Source organism: Equus asinus, chromosome 5 (genome assembly GCF_041296235.1).
Source record: "Equus asinus isolate D_3611 breed Donkey chromosome 5, EquAss-T2T_v2, whole genome shotgun sequence".
NCBI lineage: Eukaryota > Metazoa > Chordata > Mammalia > Perissodactyla > Equidae > Equus > Equus asinus.
This window is the reverse complement of record NC_091794.1, coordinates 89,746,371-89,759,732: the sequence shown is the minus strand read 5'-3', so window position 1 is coordinate 89,759,732 and position 13,362 is coordinate 89,746,371. Positions and strand designations below refer to the sequence as shown.

Sequence of the window (13,362 nt, the reverse complement as noted above, 5' to 3'; positions counted from 1 at the left end):
TAAGAATTTATCAAGGTGTCTGGTCTGGATATAAGAGTAACCTCCCACACTCCCCCCACCCCAGCTCCCCAGAAAAGTACCTGGAATAAATCTAAGAGTTGTAGAAGATCTTTATGGAGAAAATGCTAAATCTTTATTGGAAAGCATTAAAGAAAACAAAAAAAATGAGAGACACATGACTATTTCATTTATATGGCAATTCAGTATTGGATAACTTTAATAATTCAATATTGTTTTAATATTTCAATTCCAATTAAAATCCCAACAGGATTTTTTTCTTTTTTGAGGAAGATTAGGCCTGAGCTAACATCTGCTGCCAATCCTCCTCTTTTTGCTGAGGAAGACTGGCCCTGAGCTAACATCTGTGCCCATCTTCCTCTACTTTATATGTGGGATGCCTGCCACAGCATGACTTGCCAAGCGGTGCCATGTCCACATCTGGGATGCGAACTGACAAACCCCAGGCCACCAAAGCGGAAGGTGTGAACTTAACTGCTGCGCCACCAGGCCAGCCCCATGTCAATTATATCTCAATGAAGCTGGAAAAAAATTTTTAAGATATTATTTGCCGTTTTCACTATGTTGACATTTGCACTGATGTTGCAAAAGCAGTGGTGGATAGGGGCTGGTCCCGTGGCCTAGTGGTTAAGTTTGGTGTGTTCTGATTTAGCAGCTTGGATATGGTTCCTAGGTGCAGACCTATACCACTTGTCAGCAGCCATGCTGTGGTGGCGACCCACATACAAAGTAGAGGAAGATTGGCACAGATGTCAGCTCAGGGCCTGTCTTCCTCAAGCAAAAAGAGGAAGATTGGCAACAGAGGTTAGCTCAGGGTGAATCTTCCTCAGCAAAAAAACAAAAAACAAAAAACAAAACCAATGGTGGATAAAGCTTTTGGTGCCTTCGCACAAATCAAGACAGTGGCATGAAACAATACTAGTAGTCATGTATTCTTCACCACCACTCACTCACTCTTAGGAAAAAAAATTGCTAGTTTCACTTAAGAATGTCCTTGATGAAATTGTACAAATCCAAACTTTGAAAAAGTGTATGGAGGAAAATCACCTGAGGGCTTAAGCTAAACTAGACACTTTTTAAATTGGCACTGTTTTTACTTGAAAGAATGACTTACAGACAAACTGCTTCTTCAGACTTAAGTATTGGGCCGCCGTTTTCTCAAAATGTGGGAAGTGAGTCAGTATTTGTTGTCAGTGATAAAATTTTCACTTTCAAGCGAAAATTAGAATTTCAGGAAACTTTTATCCACCACTTCTCAATAACATTCCAATAGGTTTCTAATAGAAAAGAACTGGCTAGGGATGGGGGAGATCAACAGAAAAATGGATAAATTATGATGTATTTATACAGTGAAACAATAGAACATAGGAAAAGTGAATGAAATACAGCTCCATGCAAAAACATGGGTGAATCTTAGAAACCGAATGGAGAGGGGGACAATGCTCAGAAAACTAAACACAATATGATACAATATTTAGGGATATACATATATGGGACTAATAAAAACAAAGCAAAAATAATGACAGTTCAGGATAGCAGTTTTCTTTTGGCTGGAGTTAGAGTGGGGATTGGGGAGCCTGGGATAGGGGAAGAGCCCACAACTAGATTCAAGCACATTGATAATATTCTAGTTCTTAGATTTGGTGGAGGGTTTACAGATGCTCATTGTATTGTTTTCCTTGGTAACTTAACATTATGCTTCATCTTTTTCTATGTATCAAATATTACAGTATAGATTTAAAATTTTTTTAATTTAAAAAGTAGATGGTGGTCATATGGGTCATTTATAAAGATACATGGGGGCTGGCCCATGGCCTAGTGGTTAAGTTCAGCACACTCTACTTCAGCAACCCGGTTTACTTCCTGGGCACAGACCCACACCACTTGTCAGTGGCCATGCTATGGTGGCGATTCACGTACAAAATAGAGGAGGATTGGCACAGATGTTAGTTCAGGGCAAATCTTCCTCAGCAAAAAAAAAAACCCATATATATTTATCCACATGGTATTCCACTGAATTGGATATACTATAATGTATTTTACCTGGCTAGGTTAAATATATTTGAGTTTATTGGGAAAATCATGTAACTGTTTTCTCTCGTTTTGGAGGTGATCATAGCTTGTGAGCATTTACCACATGCCTAGCATTCTTCTAATTAGTACTTCACATGTATTAACCTATTTAATCCTTCTAACAACTCTATGAAGTAGGAACTATTATGTCTCTGTTTTAAAGATGAGATCCTGAGGCATAGAGGTTAAAGCAACTTGTTGAAGGGTGCACAGCTCACAAGTAGAAGAGCCAGAATTTGAACACATGCAGTCTGGCTCCAGGGCCTACACTTTTAACTACTATGCCTATATCACTTGCTATAATAGCATTTATTTAATAAGCTTATTATAATTAAAGGAGACTGTGTTTGTTGGTGTGGGGTGGTACTAGAGATGTCAGATGCAGTTATTGAAGTTATTAGGCCTCCTTGACAAGGCTGTGGTCCCCCTAAGTAGGGGAGGGTGGGGAGGGACAGAAGCCCAAAAGCTGCCTTCTTAAGAGCCTTTGCCAATGTGTTTGTATCTTCCCTTCTTCTAGAGACCATGGCGAGCCCAGGGAAAGATAATTATCGAATGAAGAGTTATAAGAACAATGCCCTAAACCCTGAGGAGATGAGGCGAAGAAGAGAGGAAGAGGGCATTCAGCTCCGGAAGCAGAAGCGGGAGCAACAAGTGAGTTAACTGGAATATTCTCAGACATACGGTTGGATGCGGAAGCCTCCAACTGCCATGGTTAGCCTCCACCTTGCACTCTCACTTTCCTCTTAGGAGGCAAGTAGCTTAGCTCTGTGGGGCACTCATCCAGTCTCCTTCATTGTAAAGAAATATTGGAAGCTTTGAGAAAGAGAGAATCAATCCCTTATCCCTTTTCCATAATTTAGAACAACTTAAGACATCATTTATGTCTTCAATAGAACATTCTAGTTCTACCCCTTGTTGCCTTCTCTCTTCTTCACCCTATAGTCAGTGTTAGACCTGGCCTTCAAGCCCCAGCCCTAAGTCTGGCCCTTTAAGAAGTTCATCAGCCATTCTGGACTGCTTACTTCTGTTTCTTGAGTCCATTCTTTGTAAGTCTCCCTGGGGTGAGACTATTTTAATGCCTCCCTTATTATCCTCTACACTCCACCACACACCACCACCAAATTAGTGCGCTGCCCAGGTCTAGATGCAATCACCTAACCTGCTTTTGTCCACCCCCTCTTGCTTTACCGTTATTCTTTCCTTCAAAGCCTTTTATACCCATCACCTTTTATACAAAGGGCAAAGAAATCTTTAAAGATATTTTTGCTTATAAAAGTATTCTCTTGGGGCCAGCCTGGTGGCTCAGCGGTTAAGTGCACATGTTCCACTTTGGCGGCCTGGGGTTCGCTGGTTCGGATCCCGGGTGTGGACATGGCATTGCTTGGCAAGCCATGCTGTGGTAGGCGTCCCACATATAAAGTAGAAGAAGATGGGCACAGATGTGAGTTCAGGGCCAGTCTTCCTCAGCAAAAAGAGGAAGATTGGCAGCAGTTAGCTCAGGGCTAATCTTCCTCAAAAAAAGTGTTCTCTTAAAAAATGCAAACAATTAGATATAACATATAAAGCCTTTGAATATCTTTGCATGTCAGCTTATTAAGCTTGGCATTTTCTCAACTACACTAGCATTTCCTTGACAGTTACTCCATAATTTAACATTGGGTCATTCTTTGCTTCAGTGAGTAGTCTTGCTACCATCTCTTCTCTTTACTTTACTTTCAGCTTTTTAAACGGAGAAATGTGGAGCTGATTAATGAAGAAGCCGCCATGTTCGATAGTCTCCTCATGGACTCCTATGTGAGCTCTACCACTGGGGTAAGGCCCTTACATGCACTTTAGGTGGGCGTGGGAAATACCTGCTTCTACAGAACAGAAACTGGGCAGTTCACGTCATCTAGTAGCTTTGCCAGCAACCGTACTAAGCTCTCTCTTCCATGGGCCCTTGTAGCTGGTCAGCCTAAGGAGGCAGTAAGGATTCATCTCTGATGGAGACACTTGAGGAAGGATTTAAGGAAAGCCATCGGTTAGTTGGCTCAGGGGTTAGGAATTACTTTCAAATGTCCCAATTTGAAGCAGCCATGGATTAAACAAACACCTTCTGAGCCTGCTGTTATGCTATCCTCTTGCCCTCAAGTCTTTAGAAAATAGGATGCCAAGCAGGATTATGTGCTCATATTTGGCTCTAGTTTGGGTTTGCACAGTCTTGAACTTGTTTTATGTTCTAGGAGAGTGTGATCACAAGAGAGATGGTGGAGATGCTCTTTTCTGATGATTCTGACCTGCAGTTAGCAACCACACAGAAATTTCGGAAACTGCTCTCCAAAGGTACAAAACCTGGTTCTCCCTAGAGAGGGGCCTTACGTGATGTAGACTCTTGTTTCTTCTCACTGACCGCATCAGCTTCTTCCCTTCACTCATTCTGCTCTAGCCCTACTGGCTTTGGTGTTCCTTTGACAAGCCAGGTACACTCTTAGCTTTACATGGCGATTCGCTCTGCCTGGTATCCTCTACTTGCCAGGTATCTGTGTAACAACTCTCTCACGTCTATGATCAGATCCTGCCTTCTCAGTGAAGCCTACCCTACCCTATCTAAAACTGCAGGCTGCACGCCACCCTCAATGGTTTAATCTTGCCCTGCTCTACCTAGTCCTTTTTTCCCCACTACACTTAGTGCCTTCAACACAATAGAATGTCTCTCCACACTAGGATATAAACTCCGTGAGGACAGAGACTTTTGGTTTTGTTCACTGCTGTATCCTCAGTACCTAGAACTATATCTGGCACATAGTTCATGCTCAATAAAAATTTGATGTATGATAGGGAAAATTCTCTTGCCTCAGTATATTAAGCAGTCCTCCCAAGAAAAGAGTGCTAGTCTTAGAAGGGAAATGTTTAGACTAGGGTTGCTCATCCCTTGGGCTTTCTTCTCTCCCTTTCTTACTTGCTTGGGTAAGTAAGGTTACTTCACTTGCTTAGGTTCAGTAAGCCAAAGGTGAGCATACTTAAATTAGGATTGGCTTTACCCCTTAGCATCCGAACTGTATTATACAGGTCAAAGATGGCCAGCTATTGTTAAAACCACCTCACCAAAAGGGAGTTTGGGAATGTTTGTAAGGATGGTCAGGAGTTTCTAGGAAGGATGGTGGGCTGACCCCAGTGAATGCATCAGCCAAAGCCTTTCATGACTTCCCCTCTCCTTCCTTTCTCCCTCCTCCAGAGCCTAGTCCTCCAATAGATGAAGTTATCAACACTCCAGGAGTGGTGGATCGGTTTGTGGAGTTCCTGAAGAGGAATGACAATTGTACATTACAGGTGAGGCCGGGGATGGAGGGGTACCAGATGAAAGCCCTTCTTCCAAGAAATTGCAGTAAGATGTTTCTGCAGACACGTCTCTCAGGAAATGGACAAGTAATATAAGGAAACATTTACGAGAAGCTATCAGTTGCCTCAGAGGTCTTGGCCTCAAATAAGAGAGCCAAAATCTCTTCCCAAAACAATCTCAAAGGAAAGATAACAGAATATGACAACTGATCATTCAGTTATAAATCAGAGGTTCAATTCCACGTCTAATTACCTGTGTGACCTCAGGCAAATCACTTATCCTGTCTGGGTCGCTCTTCTCAGAAATGGATGATGAGTCAATCCATTGGAACTTACTACAAACTCAGCTGAAAGGGACTTTGAGAGACTCATCTCACCCTATATCTAGCTTCAGAAATGAAGAAAATGAGGCTCAGGAAATTAAAAAGTGACTTGCTAAAGGACTCATGGGTGCTTTGGTGGTGCAAAACTACACCTGGGACCACTGAAGCCCGATTCCATCTTTCTGTTGCAGTACATCACTGCCCATACGTCTTCTCCCTTTTAAAGGGGGAGAGGAAAAGGCACGTGTTTTAGGTTTTTTTAGTCAGGAGCAAGGGGCTTACTCCTCTTGCTACCTCTTGCTTACTACCATGCCAGCTGATAGACATGGTTGCTCTGTGTGGAATGACCTCCTGATCATGGCTTAATCTCGCTTTCAGTTTGAAGCTGCCTGGGCTCTAACGAACATTGCCTCTGGAACTTCTCAGCAGACCAAAATTGTCATTGAAGCAGGGGCCGTCCCCATTTTTATAGAGCTGCTTAACTCAGACTTTGAGGATGTACAGGAACAGGTAATGCTCAAATTTGACTTAATTCTTTTTTTTTTAAAGATTTTATTTTTCGTTTTTCTCTCCAAAGCCCCCCAGTACATAGTTGCATATGTTTTTAGTTGTGGGTCCTTCTAGTTGTGGCATGTGGGACACCACCTCAGCATGGCTTGATGAGTGGTCCATGTCCGCGCCCCAGATCTGAACCGGTGAAACCCTGGGCTGCTGAAGCAGAACACACCAACTTAACCACTCGGCCATGGGGCCAGCCCCGTGGCTTAATTCTTGATGGTACCTATGGTATAGTAAAAAATACATTTGGTCTTTTTTCCCAGTTCCTGGCAAAGAGCTCCTAAAAACCTGGGAATTTTCTGAGTGATAGGAATGTATTTTGTTATTTATATAATGAGCCCCTTTGGAGCACACCTGAGTCTATACTAATGTGATGACTCAGGATGGGTCCCCTACATAGCCTTAGGATGGGGGTGGGGGGTGACTGGTCATCAGAAAGACCAAACACAGGATTAGAGGGTGGGAACTTGCAGCCCCAACCTCCCAACCCTTCCTCACCCCTCCACCCCAGCCTTCCCAGGGAGGTTAAGAGGGCTGGAGATTGGGTTATAAAAACTCTTGAACAGTGAGATTCAGAGAGCTTCCAGGTTGGTGAACACATCAATGTGCTGGGAAGGTGGTGTGCCTGGAGAGGGCATGGAAGCTCTGTGCCACTTGTACTCCTCACCCCATACCTTGCCCTGTGTACACTCTTCTACTTAGCTCTTCCTGAGTTGCATCCATTGTAATAAACTGGGAAACATATGTAAAGTGTTTTCTTGGGTTCCATGAATCATTCTAGTGAATTACTGAACCTGAGGAGAGGATTGTGGGAACTTAAGAGTTTATAGACAGTCAGTCAAAAGTACAGGTGGTACCTGGGAATTGCAACTAGTCTCTAAAGCGGGGGCAGCCTTGTGAGGCTGAGCTGTTAACCTTTGGCGTCTGCACTAACTCCAGGAGTTAGTGTCAGAATTGAATTGTTGGACACATAGTTGGTGGCAGAGAATCGGTTGCTGGTGTGGAAAAAACTCCACACATTTGGCATCAAAGGTGATATTGGAAAAAAGACACCACAATGCCCATTTCTCAGTACCTACAGATCATAGAGATAAAGACACAACTTCTATTTTTTTTCCACTGAATTTTTGCTGGTTGGACAGGAGTGGAGAGCGGTACTGGAATTTTTTTCCTCCGTTACAACCTATAAGGTCAGTCCAGTGAGGCTATAAAAATGCAACTTTCCAATCACTTCCTCCTCACAGAGCAAGTGCTCAATAAGCATGTCAACAGCGTGGGTACCTGAGCTTGCTTGGTGTGTCTCAGGTTTTGATGTGGTTTTCGTCCTGGGTACTGGTGGGTATTCACTCTGTAGTTGTGAATATAAAGTACTTACAAAAGCCACTAGGCTCTGTGAGTGACAGTTCCATCATCCCCTTTTCAGGCAGTCTGGGCACTGGGAAACATAGCTGGAGATAGCTCCGTTTGCCGAGATTACGTCTTGAACTGTTCCATCCTTAATCCTTTGTTAACGTGAGTAATTATGATCATCTCTCCACCTGGGGCATCTATAGGGCAGCCACGTGGCAGGTCTACTGGGGGCAGCTTAACTTAAGATGATAAGTAACTACAAAAATGCTCAAAGTGCATTCTGATTGTCAAAGTAAAAGATAGGTATTTTTTGAGACTAAGAAGATTGTGCCAAAGATGATCTTGTGCTTCCTCACTTGGCACTGTAGAATCTCATGTTGGTCATACCTGCCTCATTGTTGAGCCAGAGGAGAGAGGCAGGACTAGCCCATCTGTAAAATCCAGCCTTCTCTACAGAATGCATTATTTGCTATGGATTTATGCATAGTTACATTGGAGAGCTCTTTTGTAAACTATAGGTCAAAGACCCCATGAGTGATTATCTGGATCCTTCTCCCATCCCACCCTCCCATACCCTTAAAGTAAAGCTACATCTAAACCAAAATAGAGGGGGGAGGGAGGGGGGAACTCTTCTTCAGAGACCACAGTTTCATAGGTTATCATTATAACTTTTTCTTGAGCCCTTCACAGAAAATCATTCCATACTGCATGGCTAAAGCCCTCACGCTAGACCTTCAGCTTTTATTTCTAAGGAGAACAGTAACAACACTCCTTATTTAGAACTTAGGGCCACAGTTTGTCCTCTCTTAAAAGCTTTCCAGGCTTACTCAAGATCCAGTCCTGTGTCCTTATTAGCTGTGGTTTTCACTAGCCACAGCAGATCCTAATTCTCTGTGAAGTTGTAGGTTGTCCTCTTGGCCCAAACAGGCTCAGTTAACTTAGATCTATAAATAGGAAGAAACAGTGAGGCTGCTGGGGTCTTATAGGTCTGATTGGATTTTCTCCTGGGGTTCGTCTGCAACAGCCCTATGCCAAGGGCATCATTGCTCAGGTTCTGGCTATGTTGTTTCCTTTAGACTCCTTACCAAGTCCACACGACTGACAATGACACGGAATGCAGTCTGGGCCCTGTCAAACCTCTGCCGAGGGAAGAACCCACCCCCAGAGTTTGCAAAGGTGAGAGAACTTCTTACTAGTTCCTGAGTGATAGCAGGTTTCTTAATATGGAGAAATTTTGATATGGGAGTTTTCAGATCTTTGGGGAACCACTTAGAATCTCAATCCATGGCAAACTGAAAGAGGTGATTGTCAGTGAAGTAGGTGATCTCATGTGCCTGAATGGTAAAGTGAAAAGTAGTCCTGATGGTTTAATGTAGAGATCTCCAGGGCTTAGAATTACTTGTAAAGGAGGGGAGAGCAATGTTAGGGTTAGTTGTAAAGCTGATGTGGCCGTGCCCCACCATGAGTCCCTCTCACTCTGCTTCCAACAGGTCTCCCCTTGTTTGCCTGTGCTGTCTCGCCTCCTCTTCAGCAGTGACTCAGACTTGCTGGCAGATGCCTGCTGGGCCCTTTCTTATCTGTCTGATGGCCCCAACGAGAAAATCCAGGCGGTCATAGACTCTGGAGTCTGCCGGAGATTGGTAGAACTTCTAATGTGAGTGGTCTCAGTTAGAAAGGGAACAGATTCCCTAAGCTTCTCTGAGCTTAGACTAAAGAATTGCAGTCAGCAATCTGCTGCCCAATCCAGAGGTCTGGAGCCATGAAAGTGTTGCTAGCCTTGGTGGTCAGCAGGGCTGAATACTGTGTGCTGGCCCTCTATTGATCAGAGCTCTCTTCTCTGTAGGCACAACGATTACAAAGTGGCTTCTCCTGCCCTGAGAGCTGTGGGTAACATCGTCACTGGGGATGATATCCAGACCCAGGTAAGGAAGAGAGCTGTCTATGGACAAAACCCTTCCTTGCCAAGGACTTTGGTCCTGATGGGAGGCAGTGTGGTCTGAGAGAGAAAGCATGGACTTGAGTGAAAAATTCCAACTCAGCCACTTTTTCTATGATCATAGGCAACTTGGTTGACACTATCTAATGTTAATCTCATGTTAATAACACCTCCAGTGGGGGCACAGTAAACAGGGTTCCTCTGTTCAAAGGCTAGAGATCTGGGTATTATTTGGATCTTGAGTAGTTGGCATAATTATGTGGCATTCTTGACAGATTTCTTACAAGTGAGTAATCTCACTCAAACCCACACTCTAATTTTCTAGGTGATTCTTTGTGTCTGCATACATGTGCAAATATTCATAACATAAAATGTACTGTTTTAGCCATTTTTAAGTGTGTAGTTCAGTGGCATTAAGTACATTCATATTTGTATTCAGCCATCACCACCATCTATCTCGACAACTCTTTGATCATCTCAAACTGTTTTGTACCCATTAAATAACTCCCCACTTCCCTCTGCCTTCAGCCCCTGGTAACCACCATACCACTTTTTTGTCTTTTATGAGTTTGACCACACTAGGTACCTCATAGAAGTGGAACCATATATATTTGTTCTTTTGTGTCAGCTTATTTTACTTAGCATAATGTCTTCGGGATTATTCATATTGTAGCATGTGTCGGACCTTTATTCCTTTTTTATGGCTGAATAATAGTCCATTGTATGCATATACCATATTTTGTATATACATTCATCTGTGGATAGACGCATGGGTGGTTTTCACCTTTGGTTACTGTGAATAACCCTGCACTGAACATTAACGTACGAGTATCTTGAGTCCCTGTTTTCAGTTCTTTGGGTACATAGCCAGAAGTGGAATTACTGGATCATGTGGTAATTTTATGGTTAAGATTTTGAGGAACCACCATACTGTTTTGCACAGCAGCTGCACTATTTTACATTCCCAACAGCAATGTACCAGGTTCCAGTTTCTCCACATCCCTACCAACACTTCTGTTTTCTGGGGGTTTTTTGATAATAGCCAGCTTAATAAGTGTGAAGTGGTATCTCATTGCAGTTTTGATTTGCATTTCCCTAATTTTTAGTGATGTGTGGCATCTTTTCACATGTTTTCTGGCCATCTGTCTATCTTTGGAGAAATGTCTATTAAGCCCTTTGCCCATTTTTTTTTAATTGAGGTGTTCAGTTTTCTGTCGTTTAGTTGTAAGAGTTTTTTATACATTCTGGATATTAATCCTTACCAGATACATGATTTGCATATATTTTCTCCCATTTTGTGCTTTGCCTGTTCTCTCTGTTGATAGTATCTTTTGATGCACCAAAGTTGTTAATTTTGATTAAGTCCGATTTACCTAATTTTTCTTTTGTTGCCTATGCTTTTGGTGTTCTAGGTCATTCTTAACTGTTCAGCCCTTCCTTGCCTCCTCCACTTGCTGAGCAGCTCCAAGGAGTCAATCCGGAAGGAAGCTTGCTGGACCATTTCAAATATTACTGCTGGCAACAGGGCTCAAATACAGGTAGAACAAGCAGGAGGGAAGTCAGGGAGCAGGGGCCCAGGGGATGGCAGATGGGAAGACATGGGAACATGTGAGGTTGTGGGATATTCGCTTCTAGAAGAAGGAATTTGTTTCCCTTTAGAAATAGAGGTCAGTGTGTGTGTTGGTCAAAGATTCTGTGTAGTGCAAGCCAGGTTCCTCTGTAGCCTTTCATCTACATGGGAAGAACAAGAGAGGACTCTCAGGAAGGGGAAGATGTCTAAATCTTAGCTGATTTTTGGGCTGGATTTGCTTTCTCTTCTTGAAGTGACTTTTTTTCTCTCCCCATCTCCCCCACCAAATCCTCTCTAAGGCTGTCATAGATGCAAATATTTTCCCTGTGTTGATCGAAATCCTTCAGAAAGCAGAGTTCCGTACAAGGAAAGAGGCAGCCTGGGCCATCACCAATGCCACATCAGGAGGAACCCCTGAGCAGATCAGGTATCACATTCCTTTCCCATTGTCTTGAGTGATATGTATGCCCTCTCCCTCTTGGCTCATGGTTTACATGTGACCTCTAAACTGCTTTTTCTGGGATAGGCCTTTCCCCATCCAGCTGCAGTAGAGTTTAACTGGTAAGCTGCTAGAGTGGCACTGGAGTCTGGATTAGGTTCCTATAGACCAGGTACCTCTTTTCTCTCCTTAAGAATAGAAACCTATGACACAGACATCCATCTCTCTTCTACCTCTTCCTACCCTCTCGAGAATTTAAATCTGTGTAATTCTCAATTATCCCTACAAATGAAGGAGAACCATGCTATGGCTCATTCAAAGCAGCTTCTTTGGAAAATCATTTTTGAGGGTGATACTTGGGATAAACAAATAGGTATTTTGTGTGTGTGTGTGTGTGCGCGCGCGCTCTTTGATTTTAGTTTCCATTCTCAATATGAGTAGAAGTGGTGGGAACTAGACAAGTGGCTTGCCTTCAGCTTGTAGCCTAGGAGGGGAATATATTCAGTATACAGAAAGCCTTAGGAGAAAAGGGATAGCTATTGAGTTAAGCTTTGAAGGAAAAATACGGGGTTATAAAAGGCCTTTTGGACAGGAAGACGCATAGGTAAAGGTACTAGAATTAGAAACCTGGAGACCTTTACATGTTTGACTGGAATGTAGTGTCCTTGGAAGGGAGTGATGGGAGGCGAAGCTAGAAAAGGAGAGTAAGAGCCAGATTGTAGAAGGTCTTTATTGGCATGCCTGTAGAGCTTGGACTGAAAAATTTTCAGCAGAGAAATGATGTGTTCAGGGTGATAATTTTGCAGCAAGGAAACATTGGAGACTAGGAGGAGGAATCTGTGGCAGCCTCCCACATGGAAATGAAGTAGACCAACGGCATTGGGAGGCTGGGGAGGTAAAGGATGGGTGGTTATGAAGGCTCAGTAAGAGTGCATTGCTGAGAGTGCTGACACGGATGAGGGAGGCCCACAGGCCCCACAGCACCTACCCAGCATGTCCCCAGCCCTGCGTTAATTTACGGCGTGCCTGGTCTCCGGCCTCCAGGTACCTGGTCTCACTGGGCTGCATCAAACCCCTGTGTGACTTGCTGACTGTGATGGATTCAAAGATTGTGCAAGTGGCCCTCAATGGACTGGAGAACATCCTTCGACTTGGAGAGCAAGAAGGCAAGCGCAGTGGCTCAGGGGTCAATCCCTACTGTGGCCTCATCGAGGAAGCCTATGGTATGTGCCCTCTCTCCACCCTCCCCTTTGCCTTAAGTAGAGCAGTTCCAGGTCAGGACCTGGGGACTGCAGGCCTCCAAAGCAGTATGCATGGTGAGGGTGTGTGTTTTGGGGGTCATGATTGAATGCAGTGTTTTATCCCACCAGTTCGTACTCCCTCTGAGGAGCAGTAGATCAGTTCTCTTTCTTATAGGCTCTACCCAATAAGTAGGTATGGCACAGGTGCAAAAAATAAAGCTCCAGCGTTGATAATAGAATCAGGCACTGGAAGGCATGTTTTCATCTGAGTTTCTAGCAAATTCCAGTAAGAGTGCTGGATTCACTGTCTCTCAGAGATTCAAAGAGACTAATGATTTGCCCATGTCACACACGTAGTTAAAAGCAGAATAGATGGGGCTGGCCCCGTGGCCGAGTGGTTAAGTTCGCAAGCTCCGCTGCAGGCGGCCCAGTGTTTCGTTGGTTCAAATCCTGGGCGCGGACATGGCACTGCTCATCAAACCACGCTGAGGCAGCGTCCCACATGCCACAACTAGAAGGACCCACAACAAAGAATA

The 13,362-nt window shown here is 43.7% G+C and overlaps 1 protein-coding gene across 1 annotated transcript in view; it reads left to right on the top strand.

Moving 5' to 3' along the window:
- Positions 1 to 13,362, top strand: part of KPNA6 (karyopherin subunit alpha 6) — a 50,475-nt gene that overhangs the window by 31,563 nt on the left and 5,550 nt on the right. The window contains exons 3-14 of the mRNA XM_014837933.3: positions 2,609 to 2,742; positions 3,811 to 3,903; positions 4,314 to 4,413; positions 5,306 to 5,400; positions 6,111 to 6,242; positions 7,714 to 7,802; positions 8,717 to 8,816; positions 9,131 to 9,294; positions 9,484 to 9,562; positions 10,989 to 11,114; positions 11,446 to 11,573; positions 12,630 to 12,808. Of these exons, the coding sequence (XP_014693419.3) occupies positions 2,609 to 2,742; positions 3,811 to 3,903; positions 4,314 to 4,413; positions 5,306 to 5,400; positions 6,111 to 6,242; positions 7,714 to 7,802; positions 8,717 to 8,816; positions 9,131 to 9,294; positions 9,484 to 9,562; positions 10,989 to 11,114; positions 11,446 to 11,573; positions 12,630 to 12,808 (1,419 nt within the window). The remainder of the gene's footprint in view (positions 1 to 2,608; positions 2,743 to 3,810; positions 3,904 to 4,313; positions 4,414 to 5,305; positions 5,401 to 6,110; positions 6,243 to 7,713; positions 7,803 to 8,716; positions 8,817 to 9,130; positions 9,295 to 9,483; positions 9,563 to 10,988; positions 11,115 to 11,445; positions 11,574 to 12,629; positions 12,809 to 13,362) is intronic.